Below are 18742 nucleotides of genomic sequence, written 5' to 3'. Positions count from 1 at the left end.
GATTAAATGAATGAATGAATAGATAAATAAGCATATAAACAAACCAAACCAAGACAGGAATGAATGAATGGATGGATGAATGAATGAATGAATGAATGAACACATCAAGCGGGATCTGGGACTCATGAAGTAAACCTACCCCACATACATGCAGTCAGCTGGGACATGGCCTTCTTGTTGGGGAAGTGGGGAGCAGGGATGGGACTGATGCCAAGTCAGCGCCCCTCCTCTACCCTTGGGAAGGGGCATTGGTTAGGTTCCTAGGAAGTACTGAGGACTTGTGACCTGGACCCCTTGGAGAGCCCCAAGTGCAGATGCAAAAAATCAGTGAAGATGGAAGTGAAATAAATCTAATAGTGAACCCAGACCTTGCCAATCCCTGGTCTTTGCTGCCAGTGAAGAAGCGCTTGGGGGCCTGGGGTTCCACGGATGGGAAGGAGGCAGGCTAGTCTTAGTGAGAAGGGGATATAAAACAAAGGGTTAGACTACACATGGAAGGAAATTCAATGCTCAAGAAGTTCTTCCCCAGTAGAGTGGACTCCCCAGAGATCAATGGATCAAAAAAATGTCTCTATTCATCCCTGTCTTCCAGACTAGATCAGGAGCCCTCTGAAGGCAGAGATCTTGTCCAGTACTTACCTATTTTCCCAACACTCAGCATAGAGCCTGGAGCTCAGTTAATATTGGCAGGATGCAGAGATGGATGGATGAGTGGATGGGTGGATGGATAGGTGGATGAATGGATAGATGGGTGAATGCATGAGTAGGTGCATAGATGGATGGATGGATGGATGGATGGATGGATGGATGAATAAGTGGATGGATGAGCCAATGGGTGAGCAGATTGAGAGCTGGATATATAGTGGATAAACAGATGAAAATATAAAGTGATGGATCAATAACAGATGGATGAGCTAACATATGATCATATCAATAGCTAGATGGACAAATAGAGAAACAGATAAGTGGATGGATGAATGGACTAATAGATAAATGGATGAATGCATGGACAGCTAAATAAACTGATAAATAAATGAATGTATGGTTGGCTTGATGAGTAAATAGATGGATGGATAAAAAATGGGTAGGAAAATGAGAGTGGATGGACAAGAAAGGTTTGTAAACTGGGAAGACTAGATTGATTCTCAGGTATCAGTAAGGGGTGGGGAAATCTAGGAAATCTGGGATGGGAATAGAGCCCCTAGGGATTTGGAAGAAGCAGTGGTACTCAGGAAACTGGGAGGGGAGGGTGTAAGAACCCAGGACGACCCTCCTCTGGTGGCAGGGAAGCTGCTGTGAAGGAACTCAGAGGGAGGGGGAAAGCGGCACTATGCTGAGCCCTGGGGTGGACAGAGCATAAGGGTTGGGGACCCAGGACCCAGAAGAGACTGGCCTGGCACTCTGCTAGATCAGAGCTCTCAGCCAGCCAGGCTGACCCCAGAAAACAAAGACCCCGAGAAGCCACCCCTACCAGCTCTGACCCCAAGCAAGTGACTGTTGACCACACGGGGATCTCAAGAGCAGTGGGCATCTGTGGGGTGAGGGGGCCCCAGCAGGGCCTGCGGGAAGCAATGGCTTCCCTGTGGTAGAGCTAGCCTTCCTCCGTCCCACTCTTTCTCCCCACCCCAGCCTCCAAGACCGCCCCTCACAGTACCAGCTTCCTCTGGGCAGGGGGCCTGGCCCCCATGGCCTCCCAGGCCAGCCCCTGGAGCACCACCTGCCCCAGCCGGCCTGAGACTTCCTGTAGCGCAAGAGATTTATGCAAACGGGCTGGGGCGGTGATGTCACCCCAAGGGGACTATCTCCCAGTGGCAGGCCCTTCGATAAAATCAGGAACTTGCGCTGGCCCTGCAATGTCAAGGGAGGGGGCTCACCCAGGGCTCCCGTAGCTCAGGGGGCAGGCCTGAGCCCTGTGCCCGCCCTGAGTTCGTCCAGCCCCCGACGGGGCGCCCCATCCTGAGGGGCTCCGCACTGGCCCCCACCGAGGCAGGGGACCTGACTGGCTCGGAGCTCGGCTGGATGTTACAGGCGTGCAAAATGGAAGGGTTTCCCCTCGTCCCCCCTGTGAGTACCGGGACCCCTCTCCTAGCCTGACCTGCGGCCCTCAGACGACCGTCCGCCTGCCCACCAGCCAGCCAGCTGGCCTCCCGGGCTCACTATCAGTGGGAAGTTAGTGTTTCCTCCCCGGAGCTCCTGGCCTGAGACCCAGCGAGGGGGCCATTGGCTTCTTCGGAGCGTGCCCTGGCGGGCTGAGGGCTGGGCCCATGGTGGGGCTGTGATCGGTGGGGCCTGAACGGTTATTTATAGATGGGGCTTGGGTGGCAGGCTGAGCTCCTGGGCAGGGTGCTGGGCTGAGGATGGTGAGGGCGGCGGCAGAGCGGTGGCAGAGGAGGAGATGGGGAGACTGGTGTGCGGGGGAAGCCGGTCCCCCAGACAGTAAAGGCTGGAGGGCAGGAGGCAATAGGCCAGAGGTCTCAGCCCGTGACCTGGCTGCTCCTGGAGACGGAGGTTGGCTTATGTCTGGGTCCCCAGTGCCCAGTCTGGGGCCTGGCACAGGGGACATGGTTGTTGACCCGAGGGTCTGGGCCTGGGGCAGGCGGGTCCCCAGGGGCTGGGCGGCAGCAAGAAGCGGAGCAGAGACTAGGACGGCAGTTGGGTTGGGGCACTGGCCAGGGAGCGGGGAGGGGAGGGCAGGGCTGGAGCTGGGCCCATCTGGGGCTGAGCTCAAGGGCGCTGGGGTAGAAGCCGGTAGAGTGGAGGCTGGAGCGAGGGCAGGCGCTGAGGGTGGGACGAGGTCGGGGGCTGGAGGTGAAGCAGCGGGAGTCCCAGGGGAGCCCTGGAGGGCAAGGGCAGCAGGCCGGGGCAGATCCCCACTGCCCCTGCTCTGCGTGACAGTTGCAGCCTCAGGCAGGTGCAGACCTGGGCCCCTCAGAGAGGACCCCCTCTGTCTTTCCCACCTCATCCCCACTCAGCAGGGGTGGGGAGCCCTGGGGGAGCCGGGAAGTGTTCAGCAGGGCCTGCCCACCTGACTCAGCTTTCCCGGCCTAGAGGCAGCTCCCTTCCCCCCCCCACCCCCGCCCCACCCCAGCCAGGCCTCAGAGCCCCGGGAGGCACCCCAGGCCTGACATCCTGCTGTTGGGCTGCGCTGCCTGGAAACCCGGTGCTGGGTTCCTGGCCTTCTTACTGGCCAGACGCACACAGCTCCGGCAGCCTTCCCAGACTGAGCCTTGTCCCACCCTCCGCACCCACCACCAAGAAGGAGGGGGAGGGGGCAGGCGGGGGTGGGAGGAGGTGGTCCCAGGAAGAGCCAAGTCTGCCTCAAGAAAGCCACAGTCCCAGAAGCTGGGCCACACTGTCTCTGACCCTTGACCTCTCAATCCCTAACTCCAGACACAGCTAGGCAGGAAGCACATCTTCTTGGGCTGCTACACCAAACCCCTCAAGAGCTACTCCTGGGAAGGTGGGCTCCCAAGGCACCCTGGCCCCCCACCCAAGCCCTGAGGGCCAGAGTAACTGTTGTGCAATCCCTGGGCACACGCTGCGGGGGTGGGGAGAGGCCTGATGACTCTCTGAAGACTTGGTGTGCTGTCCCCGTGCCTGCAACGGGACAGGGATGAGTGAGGGGGGGGTGGAGGGGGAGAGGAGGAGAGAGGGAGAGGAGGACAGGGAGGAGTGGAGGGAGAGGAGGGAGAGGAGGGCAGGAAGGAGTGAGGGGTGGAGGGGCAGGAGAGGGAGAGGAGGGCAGGGAGGAGTGAGGAGTGGAGGGGAGGAGGGCAGGGAGGGGTGAGGGGTGCAGGGGGAGGAGCGAGAGAGGAGGGTGGGGAGGGTGGGGAGGAAGAATGAGGGATGAGGGCAGGAGGGCAGGGAGGAAGGGAAGGCGGTATCCCAGTGGGTGGGGCAGAAGGAGGATGGAAGAGCAAGGCTCCGGCTGGCCCATGGCCCGCAAGCCTGCCTGGTGACACAGTAGAGCCCATGAGTGTGGGCGGCCATTGGTCACGGGCCCCGAGGCTGCGTGGGGCCGGACGCGGGCTGCGGACACGGCGGCAGGAGGACCATGTGTGTGTCGTGAGGACGGCTGTGCGAGCGGAATGTGAGTGGCCGTGATGGAGGTGGGCCTGAGCCTGTGTTTAGGGCCCGAAGGCAAGTGTGAGGAGACGTGTGTTCATCCAAGTGGCCGCGTGTGCCTACAGCGTGAGTGGGTACGACGGCGTGTGCGCGTGTGAGCACACGTGTGTGAATGCCAGTGACCGCAGAGTGTGGGCAGGCACGAGGGAGTGAGTTCCCGTGTGGGAGTGTGGGTGTCATGGGGAATAGCTGTACGTCTGGGGGTGTAGGTGTGTCCGTGTGAACGGGCGAGAGTTTGTGTGTGAGATGGGACCTCCTCCTTTGACCTCGGACCTTTGGGGTCCCGGTCAGCCCCCTTCTGCAGGAGCCAAGACTCTTGCTCTCTGGGTCCCCCTGTCCCCACTGTGGCCTCTCCCAGTTCCAGGCGGAGAGAGGGCTGTGGGCCTGAAGCAGTCCCTCAGGGAGGGAGGCTGCTGTGGCCCCCAGCATGCCAGGGGCTGCCAACCTGGCTGGGGTTTTCCCGCCGCCATCCGAGTCCTGACAGCCTCCTCTCTCAGCAGCCATCGGAAGACCTGGTTCCCTATGACACGGACCTCTACCAGCGCCAAACGCATGAGTACTACCCCTATCTCAGCAGCGATGGAGAAAGCCACAGCGGTGAGTCCCCGACCCCCCGCCCCCCGCGCCCCCAGCCTGCATTTACTGAACGTCTTCGGTGTGCCAAGGCCGGCGGTCAGCTTCGTCCACGTTGACCTTCTGGTCCAATCCGTGTGGCTTTTCACAAACAAGGAAGCAGAGGCTCAGGGAGCCAAGCGACTTGTACAAGGTCACACAGCTGGTCAGGGGAGCCCAGTCTGTCTGCTCCGGTCCAGGGCACCTCTCGTGCTTTCCTCTCCTGCTCCTCCAAACCCCCCTCCTTCCTCTCTGGTGTTGTCACCCCCTTCACCCAACGTGAATTCTTGCTCCCTGCTGTGTTCTCGACCTCTCTTGGCATTTGGGGCTGGAGAATTTCTTTGTTGTGGGGGCCTGCCCTGTACATTGTAGGATGTCCAGCAGCATCCCTGACTTCTACCCATTAGATGCTCGAAGTACCCCCAGTCATGACAACCAAAAATGTCACACATTGCCAGATGTCCCCCCGGGGGATGGAATCACCCCTGTTTGAGACCTGCTCACTAAGGGAAAGGCTCTGAGGGACCCCTCATTCAGCAGGGGCTGGAGCCCCAGTTTGCTGGGGTGGGAGTGAGCATAAGCCAGGGGATCCTTTTGTCTGAGTCTCATCGCCCATCCCAAGGCCCAGCCTCGACCCTGGAGCACATTCAGGGTCGACGTGGACCGGCGTTAGGGGCCTGGGACCTGGGCAGGGCACTCAAGAGAGGCCCCCCAAAGGGGATCTTGGTATATTGCTGGGACACCCCTGAGCCAGAGTAAGAAGGCCTAGTTCATAGGTCTTCCTTGGGGGATTCTCCAGGAGTTCTGAAATCTGGGCAGGCCAGACACTGGGGTGTCTGCAGCCGCAGAGGAAGGTTTCCCACCTGGGGGCCAGCCTCACCGGCAGCTCCATTCTTTTTTTTTTTTTTTTTTTTTAAGATTTATTTATTTATTTGCGAGAGCGAGAATGAGAGCGAGTACATGAGAGGGGGGAGGGTCAGAGGGAGAAGCAGGCTCCTCGCTGAGCAGGGAGCCCGATGCGGGACTCGATCCCAGGACTTCAGGATCATGACCTGAGCCGAAGGCAGTCGCTTAACCAACTGAGCCACCCAGGCGCCCCAGCAGCTCCATTCTTTAGGCGCATGGATGGCGGTCTCCCCCCGACGGCCCTTCCCGGGGACGCCACGGGTGGCGGGTCCTTATTAGGACCTCACATCGGGAGGCCAGATCTCGGTTACAGCTCACTGGCGACACACAGCTGGGAACGATTATAAAGACCATACCTGGGAGCCATGTCTAGGGAGTAGGTGGTGGAGAGCCTCAAGTCCACAGGTGGGAACACCAAGACTTCTTTCAGAATCCTGGGGCTAGAAAGGTTTTAAATATCTTCCTTTTCATCCTTTAAAGCTTATTTGTGCTTCTGCAATGTATCCTCTCTGTGCAAAAGCTGAACAGTTTAGAGAGAACATCTCCCTCATCCACCTCTCTTCCCAGCGCCCCCAGCCAGGATCAAGGGCGGGTCTCCCTGACCTAGAGACCAGCCCTTGGTGACCCTTGCCCCTAGCAGTTCAGCACCCGAGAAGGTCCCTCTGGACTTGAGGACTGGCTCCCCCTGGTGGCTCCAGGCAACAGGACGGCCAGGTCCCAGCAAACTGCATTGCCCGGGATGGCTTAGGGACTCTTTCCCCTCTGGCTTAAACTTCTCTCAGTTTCACTGGGTTTGGGGGCATTTTCTTTGGGCCTGTTGCAGCCTTAGTTTCCCCTCCTGTAATATGAGGGTGTGTGCATACATCTAGAAGCCAGCTAGACCGGGGGCTGTGGCTGATGAAGTGAGCACTTTAGAGAAAGCCTGCGCTTTCCTGGCCCAGTGCCCAGGCAGGTCCCTTATATCTGGCCTGGGGCTCTAGGAATGACTCCTGATTAGATGCCTGAGCACCCTGTTTTGGTCATGCCCCAATTTCTTCAGAGACTCCTCTGGCATCCCCAGGAGTCCCGGCCCCTACTCCCCGCACCCCTGCTCCTGTCATTTCCAATCTGGGCATCTGTGCTGATCTGGGCATCTGTTTTGTTCTGTCCTTTCCTTTTTTTTTTTTTTTTAATTTTATTTACTTATTTGAGAGAGAGTGAGAGAGCAGGGGGAGAGGCAGAGGGGGAAGTAGACTCTCCGCTGAGCAGGGAGCCTGATGTGGGGCTTGATCCCAGGACCCTGGGATCATGACCTGAGCTGAAGGCAGACACTAAATAATAGAGCCACCCAGGCGCCCTGTTCTGTCCTTTCCTAATACCTCTTGGAAGGTACTGTCTGAAGACCCAAGAGTAGAGACACCCCACATTTTCCCACCAGTTCCCGAATGTCCTCTGCGTCTATGTTTTCAGGTGGTTGAAACTTACTAAAAAGGCACTGGGGCTGGACCTGGGGCTGGTCCTGGTTTCATCACTCACCAGTGTGTGACCTTAGAGCGAACGACAGCCTCTCGGAGCCCCTGCTTCCTCATATATGGAAGTGAGAGCATGGAAACACTTACCTCGTCACGTTGTGGCGATTCACTGAGGTCACACACGAAATGTGCAAGGTCCTGGGAGCTTTCAGGACCTAGTACGTTAGCTTCATGACTCCCCTAGGCAGGAGAGAGGAAGCGGCTGGGAGAGTGGGAGAAGCCCAGAAGGCTCTGTGACAGGTTCACTGCGTCAGTTTCAACTGACCGAGGTGACAGGCAACCGACCAGCCACGCACCCATTCAACCACCCACCCTTGCCGCCTCCCACTCATCCTTCCAACACGTATCATCTTTCCACATGCCCACTCATCCCTCATTTGTCCATCCACCACATAGCTTCTGATCATATGCCGTGTGCCAGGCACTGTTCTAGGCACTGGAGTTTCCGTGATGAGCGAGTCAGACAAGGCCACGACTCTCATACGGAGAAGAGACGGTAAACAGTCACATACGCAGACACACATAAGAAGTCCCATAAAAGGCAAAGTCATGTATGCAGAGCGTCTATGTTGGGGGCTACTTTCCCTTGGGTGGTCGGGGAAGGCCTCTGAGGAGGTGGCAGTGGAGGTGATAAGGACCGTGCACGCAAAGGATAAAGATGCTCTAGGTAGAGATAACAGCAAGTGCAAAGTAGCGCTGACCTCAACAGAGGGCTAGAGTGGTAGATGCACAGGAAGCGGCCGTGGAGACAAAGGGTAAGCCCGAGGGGCCTGCTGAGGACACATCACCCAGGGCCCGAAGGCCATGGCAGGAGTTTGGGTTTTTTTATTTTATTTTATTTTATTTTATTTTATTTATTTATTTGACAGAGAGAGAGAGAGAGCGAGAGCAGGACCAGAAGCAGGGGGAGTGGGAGAGGGAGAAGCAGGTTTCCCATGGAGCAGGGAGCCCAATGAGGGGCTCGATCCCAGGACCCTGGGACCATGACCTGAGCCGAAGGCAGACGCTTAATGACTGAGCCACCCAGGAGCCCCAAGGAGTTTGGGTTTTATCCTACAAACAATGGGAAGCCATTGTAGGGTTTTGAGCAGAGAAATGACATGATCTGAATCATCTTGTCTGAGCGTTTGTACGTGTGTGTGGTGAAAATCTAAATACATTTTAAATCTTCGATTTTAGATTGTTAAAATAACAAATATTGCCAAAAATTTAAAAATACTTATCATGTAAAATATTTCCCTCTTCCCAACCTCCCTCCCCACTGATAGCACCTTCGTCCATCCGTGCAGACATTTTATTCCACATATATACTCCCATTTGTCTGTCAGTGCATACGTGCGGGTATATTCTATTCCCGCAACAATGGAATTGTAACATCACACTGTTCTGCAAGTTGCTGCTTTTTACTTAAGCTTATCAGAGACATTTCTCCGTGACATACATGGTTCAGCAGAGATGGAGAAAAGCTATTTTTCCAGTCTGCCTATTCCAGTGCTAAGTAAACATACACATGAAGATTTGAAATGGAGACTTAGAACATTGTCCATTTATTCATTCACGAGCATTTATTGAGTACCTTCTATGTGCTAGGTGGAGAGGAATCTAGCTTGAATCTTCAATTTGAGATATTGTCTAATGTTCCATCTTGTTCTTTGTAAGATGAGACTGATAATAGTCATTCAGAACACACACACACACTCACAGTTCACACGTTCCAAAATGATTATACACCAACTTTTTTCCAGTTTTATTGACGTAACGGACATAAAACATTGTGTAGGTTTATGACACACGCCATAATGACCTGACGTACGTAGACAGTGTGAAATGGTCACCACAGTAAATTCAGTTAATATCCTTCACATCATAGAGATACAAAAAAAGATTTTCTCCTTGTAGAGAGAGCTTTGAGGATCTAATCTCTTAGCAACTTTCAAATATACCGTACGGCATTGTTAACTGCAGTCACCACATTGTTTTGTTTTTTTTTTAAAGACTTTATTTATTTATTTGACAGAGAGAGAGAGAGCGGGAACACAAGCAGGGGGAGTGGGAGAGGGAGAAGCAGGCTTCCCGCTGAGCAGGGAGCCCGATGTGGGACTCGATCCCAGGACCCTGGGATCATGACCTGAGCCGAAGGCAGACGCTTAACGACTGAGCCACCCAGGCGCCCCTGCAGTCACCACGATGTACGTTGTGTCCCTAGTACTTATAACTGGAAGTTTGTCCCCCCACCTTTTTTTTAGTTTGTCCCTTTTGACCCCAGCCTCTGACAACCACAAATCTGATCTCCTTGTCTATAAGTTTGGGATATTTTTCCCCCCAATTTCACATATAAGTAAGATCATACAATATTTGTCTTTCTCCCTATAGTAACTTATGAAATCAGTATCTGCATTTTCCAGTATTATGGCCATGTGAAGATTGCTCAGCTGAGCCACATGGTATACTTTGATATATATCCCCCTTTTTTGGGGACCATACCTCATCCCCGAAAAAGAAGATGAGGGGCCAGGTAGCAAGGAGATAGAGCTCTTGCTCTGGAGCCAGGCTGCTGAGATTCACACCCCATTGCCCTCCCCATTACTCTCTGGGGTGACCACGGGCAAGATATTTCACCTCTCTGTCTCAACTTCATACTGGTACCTACTTTTCAGGATTGCTATAACGATTGAGTGAGTCACTGTACGTAAAATCCTTAGAACGGTGCCGGGCACGCAGTGAATGCTACGTAACGTGGATAGGACTTGTTATTCTTCGGATCACAGTGTCCTAAGAGAGGGTGTGTGGGAGGTAGGGTTTTGTTGTATTCTTGTTCTCATGCCTTCATGGTTAACAGTAGTTTGGCCGTGTACAGAAATCTAGGTTGAAAACCACATTTTCCCTTAGAAATTTGAAAGCATTTCTCTATCTTCTGGTTACTGGAGTTTTTCCTTCGAAGTCAGAAGCCTTTTTATGTCCTCTTTTTGGAATGTAACCTTATTTTTTGTTTTTGTGTGTTTTTCTGCTTGTTTAGTTTCGTTTTGTCTCTCTGGAAGTTTTTAGTACCTTCTCTGAACACTCAGTGGTTCCACTGAATAAGCTTTTAAAAAAATCACTCTGGCTGTTATGGGAAAATAGATGGAGTGGGGGCCACAGTAGGAACAGGAGGAAAGCACCGGGAGGGGGCTCCTGGAATCATCCAGGCAAGAGATGATAGTGGCTTGGCCAACGGTGGTGGCAGTAGAGACAGAATCTGGGATAGATTTTGAAGGCAGGGCTCATAAAATTTACTGGTTATTCTTATTATTTTAAATTGTGGTAAAATACACATAATATAAAATGGTAGTTCTTTTTTTTTAATTTTTGAGGACCCCCATATTGTTTTCCACAGTGGCTGCACCATTTTACATCCCCACCCCTAGTGCAGAAGTGTTCCAATTTCTCCACATCCTCACCAACACTGGTTAGTTTCCGTTTTTTGATAGTAGCCATCGCAATGGATGTGATAAGGTTTGCTCTTTGTGAGGGGATTGCTGAAGGAACTAGAGTCCCAAAGCATGACTCGTCTCCATCCTTCCATCTTTCCAAGTACTCTCTCATCCTCTCATACCACTGACCCTCCACCCATCCCCCAATGTATTCACACACGCATCTAATCATCCACTCATTCACCTTTCCAGGTGTCCTTCCCTTCACCTGCCAAACCCTCTGGCCATCTCGCACAGACCTATCCATCTAATAAATGTATACAAAGCAATACTTGTACACTAGGCACATTGCCAGGTGCTATGGAATCAATAAAACACAAGTCCTAACAGATTTATTATTTTAACAGGGGAAAAAACTAAAACTTTAATAATTAGGATTCAAAGTAGAGAGTAACAAGTGTGATGAAGCCTGGAGCTCTGGACCTCTGGTTCCCTTATCTGAGTGATGTGCAGGGGGGTGGGCTTCAGGAGCTCATGTCCAGTAGTCTGTGATTTCCTAAAGTTTTTTTCTCAGCCCTTGTCTTCTTAATTCCTCACCTTCCTTCTCCGTCTTGATCTTACTTCTGCTCCCCTGGGGGGGAGCCCTGGGCTTAAGGCTGGAATTTCTGCTCTGAGGAGATAAGGTCAACTGAATGACAGGGCTTAAGTTCTCTGTATGTGTGGAGTTGTTTGGAATATCATTTTGTTTTTGTCCTGGTGACATACAGGTATTAGGGACACTGAAAATACTAAAAAGAATAGGGATGGGTGGGTAGGACTTTGATCCCAGATCGGGAGCTGGTTTAGAGGGAGGTAATGAGAGATCAAGATGAATGGGTTATTGCTGGCTGGCCGGATGAGGGATAGGTGGATGAAGGGAATGACGGATGATGAACGGTGGCTGGCTGATGGATGCATGAGGGATGGGTGGATGATGGACGAGTGATGGATGGATGGATGAATGATGGATGGACGGAGGACCGATGATAAATGATGGGTGAGGGTGGATGATGGTAGACAAACAGATGGATAAAAGCAGGCAGTAAAGTCAGTGTCACCCTGGGTCTTAATTAAAGTTTTCATTAACAGTCTTGTCTCTCAGAAGTTTTATGATGTAATGGTAGGAGTTCAGTCCCTGGAGGAAGACACAGGTGACTTTATCTATGCTTGCCGGTGGACAAGGGACTTAATCTCTTTGAGTCATAGTTTCCTCATGTGCAAAAGAAAGATCATCCTATGGTGGCCACCTTGTCAGAGCTAAGGTGAGATTAAATGACAAATGTGGTGTGAGCACTCTGCATAGTGCCCGGTACATAAAAATACATGTTAAACGCTAATTTTTATTGATCATTTGCTCGAATATTGATTGAGGCTTACCATGTGTTGGGTGGCCTAACAGGCTATGAAAAGGAGGGTCCAGAGCTAACTCCGGATATGCAAATGGCATTATATTCTTTTGAGGAGCAGAGTCGTGCTAAGGAGGCATATTGCAGGATGACCCAGGTAACCCAGGGAAGGGGTAAAACAATGTGTTCACGAACAGTCATCTAGAAATGAGGTCCAAGAGCCCAGGAGTGCTGACCCTTGCACTATGAAGGATTCCTTGTGTCCCTTCAGAGGGCCCCATATTTGGAACGTTTCTGCCTACCAGACAGCGTTTATTACATAATTGCCTGAGCACCCAAATCAAGGGTAAAGGCGAGGTTTCCGTTGGGCCTTTTGAAACCTTAATTGTAGCTCGAGCCCCCTTTGCAGCTTTCAGGGGACCCTGGGGCAGGGTTCCAGAGTTTCAGTGAGCAAAGGAACCTCCTTAGGGCCTGTTCAACTCCAATTCCCAGCTTCCCTCTCAGTGCTTCTGATTCCCTGGGTCTCCAAGTGGGGCCCCAAGCCCCCCAGAGGGACTCTGATGAAGGTGTACTGAGAATCTCATGGAAAATGCTGGTCTCAGGCTGGGACCATTAGAGTGAGCTCAGAGGTCTCATGCGCAGCTAGAACAGAGCGGGGGAGGGGTGGGGAGCAAGAGGGAAAGAGAGCAATCGGGGGCCCCTCACCCCACACCTAGAGGGCTGCACACATGCAGGGTCCTCCAAACCCTGGACCTGGAGTGGGTTTAAGGGTGGGGGTTGGTAGGCAGGATAAGGCGTTCTGCCAAGATCTGGACAGTTCAACCTGGGTGGGGAAGGCAAAAAGGGTAGGGGCCAGGAGTGGGGCCAGAGGGTAGATCTACCCCTAAAGAAGACCCCGGATTGACTCACCAAATCCCAGAACCCCCAAAACGGCCCCTGGCTCCAAAGCCCAGAGCCAATTCTCTCTGGCAAGTGGAGAGGTTCTGGGTCCTGTTAACTTGCTGCAAGATCAAAGTACAAATGAAGTGTTGTTTTGTTTTCCCTTCAGATTTAGATAATGTTGTGGAGGAGAATCAGCGTTCTCAGGAGGCTAGGATTTATTCATTCATTCATTTGTTCACTCGTTCAGGCCATGTTTGTTGAGTGACTACTGGGTTTGGCACTGGGAGTAAGGGGAAAACAAAACCAGTCACTGTCCTCACGGTGCAATGCTGAGGCCCCAGCCCTAGCCTCTGGGAGAAAGCGACAGCCATGCCCCCCAAAACGATTTCTCTGGGCCACTGAACAAGGTGGCAGAGAGCGGGAGGAAGAAGAGATAAACGTGCACGAAAGTATCTGCCATTTGCTCAAGTGCTGATCTAGGTTATTTAGAACAACACATTCGTAGTAGTAGTAGTAGTAGGTGTTTATTGAATGGAATTTTGTGCCAGGTTCTATCCGAAGCACCTTGCAGGCATTAGCTCATTTAACCCGCACAAGACTACGAGATGGGTGTCATTATTAGCCCCATCTTACAGATGAGGAAACTGAGGCTTATAGACGTGCAATGACCTGCCCAATGGCACACAGCAGTAAATGGCAGAGGTGGGATTTGAACCCAGCTCTGCCTGACTCCCAAATCGTGTACTTTCTCTCTTCTGTGCCATGTAGCCTTGTAGAGGTGGGAGTGTGGGCTGCCTGGATTGTGGGTTCAGGTGATTTCAGGTGTGGACGGGACCTCTATAACTATCCAGTCGGGTCTCTGACTTTTAGATTGGGGAGTTGGAGACTCGGGGAGATAGGATGCCTTGTCCAGGGTCACACAGCAAAGCCACCACAGAGCAGTATTAGAAAGCAAGTCTTCTGAGAACCAGTCCAAAGCCAAAAAAAACACATGTCATTTTTTGGGGATGTGTGAGTGAACGAGTATGTGCTTGTGTGAAAGAAAAAAAGAAAGACAGACACATACATACATACACACGCACACGGGGCTGGTGGTGGTCCCCATGGAGCATCCCAGAGAGGCGGCCTTGGCCTGGCATCTTGGACAGTCCCTCTTGGGTCATATGAGAAAGTCCCTCTTGTCGTTTTATCACCACGTCTTCTTTTGGACCCAGATTGTCCCCAGGAACTCCACAGACATGCGGCAGGTTGTTGGGTTTTTTTTTTTTCCTGGAAAAGATGTCCAGAGAAACCATGTCCTAGTCCCAAGACAGGGCTCCCAATGGCATGTGGCTGTTCCCCAGACTCGAATCCCCCCACCGCAGACTCTGAAAGCACCTCTGGGGGAGTTTCCAGCACAGCCCTGTGTCCTGGTGACCTGGCTGGGAGACAGACCCAGCAGCGCAGGGGCACGGCTCTGAAGGGGCAGCGCTGCGGGCTGGGACAGGTTCTGGTGTGCGAGGAATGTCAGCCGTGTGACTTTGTGATCACACCTTGGCTATGTGACAAGACCGTGTGCGTGTGACTGTAGCCTCAGGAACCACTCTGTGGTTTCCAGGGGAGTGGAGGGGGATCAGCGTTCCCTGAGGGCCTACTCTGGGCCTGGGAATTTTTACAAATGTGAACTCATTTGTATCCTCCCAATAACTATTATCCCCATTTTATTAGCGAGTCAACTGAGGCTGGAGAGGTCCGTGCATGTGCCTGAGGCCACACAGAAAGCAAATGGCAGAGCCAGGACTCAGACTCTGCCTGGGTCCTCATGACCGCGGGGCAGGCAGGCTAGAACGGTCGCTGGGAGCGCAGGCTTTTTGCCTCAGAGCTGGGTCTCGGCTCTGCCCCGGCCCCGGGGCCTCCAACTGCCTGGCCCAGCCTCAGCGTTCTCATCTGTAAAATGGGGGTGTACCTAAGGAGGTGGGTGGTGAGATGATGCCTGTCCGCCTGGAGCCCAGCCGGCTCTGTGGCCACAGCCCCCTCCCGCCCGGCGTGACGGCGTTTTGCATTCTGATGACCGCCCGCTGCCCCGCGCACCCCGGGCTCACCCCCCGCTGCCTGGCCGTCCCTGCAGACCATTACTGGGACTTCCACCCGCACCACGTGCACAGCGAGTTCGAGAGCTTCGCCGAGAACCACTTCACGGAGCTGCAGAGCGTGCAGCCCCCCCAGCTGCAGCAACTCTACCGCCACATGGAGCTGGAGCAGATGCACGTGCTCGACACCCCCATGGCGCCCACCCACGCGGGCATCGGCCACCAGGTGCGTGCGGCCGCCGGTCCCGCGGGACCCGGGCTGTGGTGAGGCCGGCTCTTCACAGGAAGCTGACAGAGGCTCTTACTCAACTCGGCTTCCTGCCCCACAGCGCCAACGGCGGCCGGAGCCCCAACGGCTGCCTCCTGACCCTCCGACTGACCTCGTGACCCCACACCCCTTATCTGCTCTCCCCCGATAACTCCCACCCTCCACTGACCCGCCCGGCCACCGTGGCCCTCCTGACCCCCACTGCACCCCACCCCATCTGCTGGCCGCTCATGGGCCCGGCCCCCGAGTCACTGGACGCTGGCCTCCCCGTCTCCACCGACCCCCTTTACTGACCCTCCTCAGCCCCACGCACCCGAATCCCAGTCAGGGGCCTCCGTGAGCCTCTACCACCCTTCACGGACCTCCACTGGCCCTTCCCTCACTTCTCACCCGACCCCCCAGCCCCTCTGCCCTGCCAGTTGCGACCCCAGGAATGCCAGGCCACATGGCACCCCTGTGCATCTGGGGTAAGGGTGCCCTTTCCCCTGGCCAGGCAGCCATGAACCAGGGGGCCCCAGGGCGGGCCGGATTCCAGCAGCCCCTGGTCCCCCACAACCCACTCGCTGTGTGGAGTTGACCGTGCCTGACCCCTGTAACCTGACTGACCTCCAACTTCCCCAGCCTTCTCCCAAAACTTTCTGCCCCCTGCTGGCCTCCCCCCCACCCCGCCCCCGCCGACTCCCTCTTCTCTTGCTTGGATGACCCCTACCCGGCAGCCCTGAGCTGTGAACTGGGCCGCACTGACCTCAACCCTCCTTCCCTGCCTTTCCAGGTCTCCTACCTACCCCGGATGTGCCTCCCATACCCCTCCCTGTCTCCGGCCCAGCCTAGCTCGGATGAGGAGGAAGGCGAGAGGCAGAGCCCCCCGCTGGAGGTGTCGGACGGGGAGGCTGATGGCCTGGAGCCGGGGCCTGGCCTCCTGCATGGGGAAACAGGTAGTGCGGCCCAGCCGTCCGGCCCGCCCCGACCCCGGCCACGCGGTGCCCCCTGCCCCCCAGCCGAGGCCACAGCAGTCACGCCACAGAGCTGAGTGTGTGTCCGTATCTGTGAGCGGGGGAGCGCCTGCCCAAGCCGCCTCTGTGACCGTCTGTGCCCGTTCCTGTGTGGTGTTCAGAACACACTTGTGGGCGCGGGTGTGTTACGAACACGCACCAGCATCTCCGTGACCGAGCGTGGGCGGGTGTGTGTGCATCTGCACCTCTCTGGGCTGCATGTGAGTGGGTGTGAGCGGGTGTGAGTGCCAGGGGCCCCGCAGACCGCCCCGTCCCCCCAGTCCTTCCCCAGTGACCGCCCCCCCCGGGGGGTCCCACATTAGGGGGAGGTGAGGGTGGGTCCCTGTGTTGGGGCGCTGACCACCTCCCACCCGCAGGCAGCAAAAAGAAGATCCGCCTGTACCAGTTCCTGCTGGACCTGCTCCGCAGCGGGGACATGAAGGACAGCATCTGGTGGGTGGACAAGGACAAGGGCACCTTCCAGTTCTCGTCCAAGCACAAGGAGGCGCTAGCTCACCGCTGGGGCATCCAGAAGGGAAACCGCAAGAAAATGACCTACCAGAAGATGGCCCGCGCCCTGCGCAACTATGGCAAGACGGGTGAGGTGAAGAAGGTCAAGAAGAAGCTCACCTACCAGTTCAGCGGGGAGGTGCTGGGCCGCGGGAGCCTGGCCGAGCGGCGCCACCCACCCCACTGAGCCCAGGCCCGCAGAACCCGCCGGGCCCGCCAGGCCTCCCCGCTGGCCATAGCATTAACCCCTCGCCCGGCCCGGACACAGGGAGGCAAGCTCCCAGGGGCCAGGGGCAGGACTGTGGCGGGCCGGGCCTCGCCTCACCCGTCCACCCCCTCCTCCGAGCCCGCTACCCACACCCTCTCCTCGCCTCCCACCAGGACTCCAGCCCCGGCTCCAGAGGGCCACCTGTGCGTCTGACCCCAGGGGGGGGTCGGCCCTGTTTAGTGCGACCCCGGGGGTGCTACCTTGGAAGTTCGAAGTCATCATATTTGTGTACATTGAACCCTTCTTCTTAAGCGTCTCTCCCTTCCCCCACCTCTTCCCCGTTAGCTTCCTCAAGGAACGAAGTTATTAAAGTTATTCTCAGTGAGTCCTCTTGTAGCACGGAGTCTCTTTTACAATTTTTTGTGCATCTTGTCTGGGCGCCCCTGTCTGATCTCTCTTTTTCTCATTTGTCCATTGGGCGTTTACTGAGGACCCCACCCAGGGCTGGGCGCCGGGGACATCAGGACAAATGACACACGGTGCCTGACCTGGAGTTAGAGCTGGTGGAAGAAGTCCTTGGTTGTTCTGAGGGGAATAAATCATTAAGAAGCCCTCTGCACCTGATAAATGGGCTTTTTACAAATGCCTCAGTGAGGCTTAAACTAGGTTACGGCCCCCGTGAGGATGAGAATAGTAATCATGGCCGCAACACTGGATTTTCTGGCCGTTTATTACATGTCAGCCTTGAGGGGTGAAGTCTAATATCATCCCATTTTATAGACTGGGAAACTGAGTCTTGGAGAGGTCAAATGATTTGTCCAAGGTCACACAGCTGAGTGAGGGGTGGGCCGGATCCCGCTGCTACGTCCATGTGAGGCAGGAAGCCCCACGTGTCTGGAATGGGGTGCTGGTGAGCATGGACCCCCAGTGCCTAGCTGGTGTCTGATGCTCTCTGGCTTCTAGTCCACAAAAAGGGAGAAACAGAAAATGATGAGCCTGGAAGTTCCTCAAGTATCTTGCTTCTTTTTTTTTTTTTTAAAGATTTTATTTATTTATTTATCTGACAGAGAGACACAGCAAGAGAGGGAACACAAGCAGGGGGAGGGGGAGAGGGAGAAGCAGGCTTCCCGCTGAGCAGGGAGCCCTATGCGGGGCTCAATCCCAGGACCCTGGGACCATGACCTGAGCCGAAGGCAGACGCTTAACGACTGAGCCACCCAGGCACCCCAAGTATCTTGCTTCTAACAGTAAGTGGAGAGATGTGGTGGAAGACAGCCTGGGAGTGAGGAAAAGTCCCAAAGCAGCCAGCAGGCCTCAGAGAGCCCAGACTCGGGGGACCATTAGCATCAGGGCAAACACCCCCAAACACCTCCTTGCCCTGAGGGCTGAACTGTGACCTCCCTTCTCAGGTCCCCAAGCCCCAGGAGAGGGTAGGTGGTGCTCAGTCCTCTTTAAAGAAGGTTAAGGAGCAGGGAATACAGTTATAGGTAGTTGAAAAGCCCTGGACAGGGGCAGAGAAGAATGGATTGGGGGGGGGGCAGGGAACGATAAGTTCCAGCCACGTGGCGAGGCTTCTGTAGAGAATTCCTCCCCCCACCCCCCGCCCCGGCCGGACCATGAGGGGCAAATGACTGTTCCTGATACTGGATCTTGCTTGGAGAGGGTCACATGAAATTTGCTTCTTTCTGTGCAGCCACCGATGCCCCTGATGCGATGGGGGGGGTGGGGGGGGGAGAGGGGGAGGGAGGACGGGGGAGGGGAGAAGCAAAAGTTCATAGAGGAAGAGTGTGTGAGGGGGGTGGGTACAGAATATTCTGGCAGTAGTTTTCGTGTGAATCCTCGTGACTTTGGCAAGAGCCAGCTC

The 18742-nt window shown here is 54.8% G+C and overlaps 1 protein-coding gene across 2 annotated transcripts; it reads left to right on the top strand.

Moving 5' to 3' along the window:
* The first annotated feature begins 1811 nt into the window (after positions 1-1811).
* Positions 1812-17263, top strand: SPI1 (Spi-1 proto-oncogene). 2 transcript variants are annotated; one of them, XM_035012806.1, is made up of 5 exons: positions 1812-2064; positions 4626-4722; positions 14939-15126; positions 15941-16103; positions 16538-17263. In XM_035012806.1, the coding sequence occupies exons 1-5, from the start codon at positions 2020-2022 to the stop codon at positions 16855-16857; spliced, it is 813 nt and encodes a 270-aa protein (XP_034868697.1). In that variant the 5' UTR covers positions 1812-2019; the 3' UTR covers positions 16858-17263. The 2 variants fall into 2 exon arrangements, with proteins under 2 accessions (XP_034868697.1, XP_034868695.1); XM_035012804.1 differs by having other exon boundaries at positions 1826-2064; positions 4623-4722.
* Positions 17264-18742: the final 1479 nt, after the last annotated feature.

This window comes from Mirounga leonina, unplaced genomic scaffold (assembly GCF_011800145.1).
Source record: "Mirounga leonina isolate KUSES-001 unplaced genomic scaffold, KU_Mleo_1.0 Mir_166, whole genome shotgun sequence".
NCBI lineage: Eukaryota > Metazoa > Chordata > Mammalia > Carnivora > Phocidae > Mirounga > Mirounga leonina.
Note: the sequence above shows the minus strand (reverse complement) of the source record. Positions and strands in the feature narration are given on the sequence as shown.

What these genes read in the sequence shown, in the direction of transcription:
- SPI1 (XM_035012804.1), top strand. Translation starts at nt 2,020, where the DNA reads ATGTTACAGGCGTGCAAAATGGAAGGGTTTCCCCTCGTCCCCCCT. An exon ending in CGATGGAGAAAGCCACAGCG is followed by an intron (nt 4,723 to 14,938) that starts GTGAGTCCCCGA and finishes CCGTCCCTGCAG; the next exon opens with ACCATTACTGGGACTTCCAC. An exon ending in CCTCCTGCATGGGGAAACAG is followed by an intron (nt 16,104 to 16,537) that starts GTAGTGCGGCCC and finishes TCCCACCCGCAG; the next exon opens with GCAGCAAAAAGAAGATCCGC.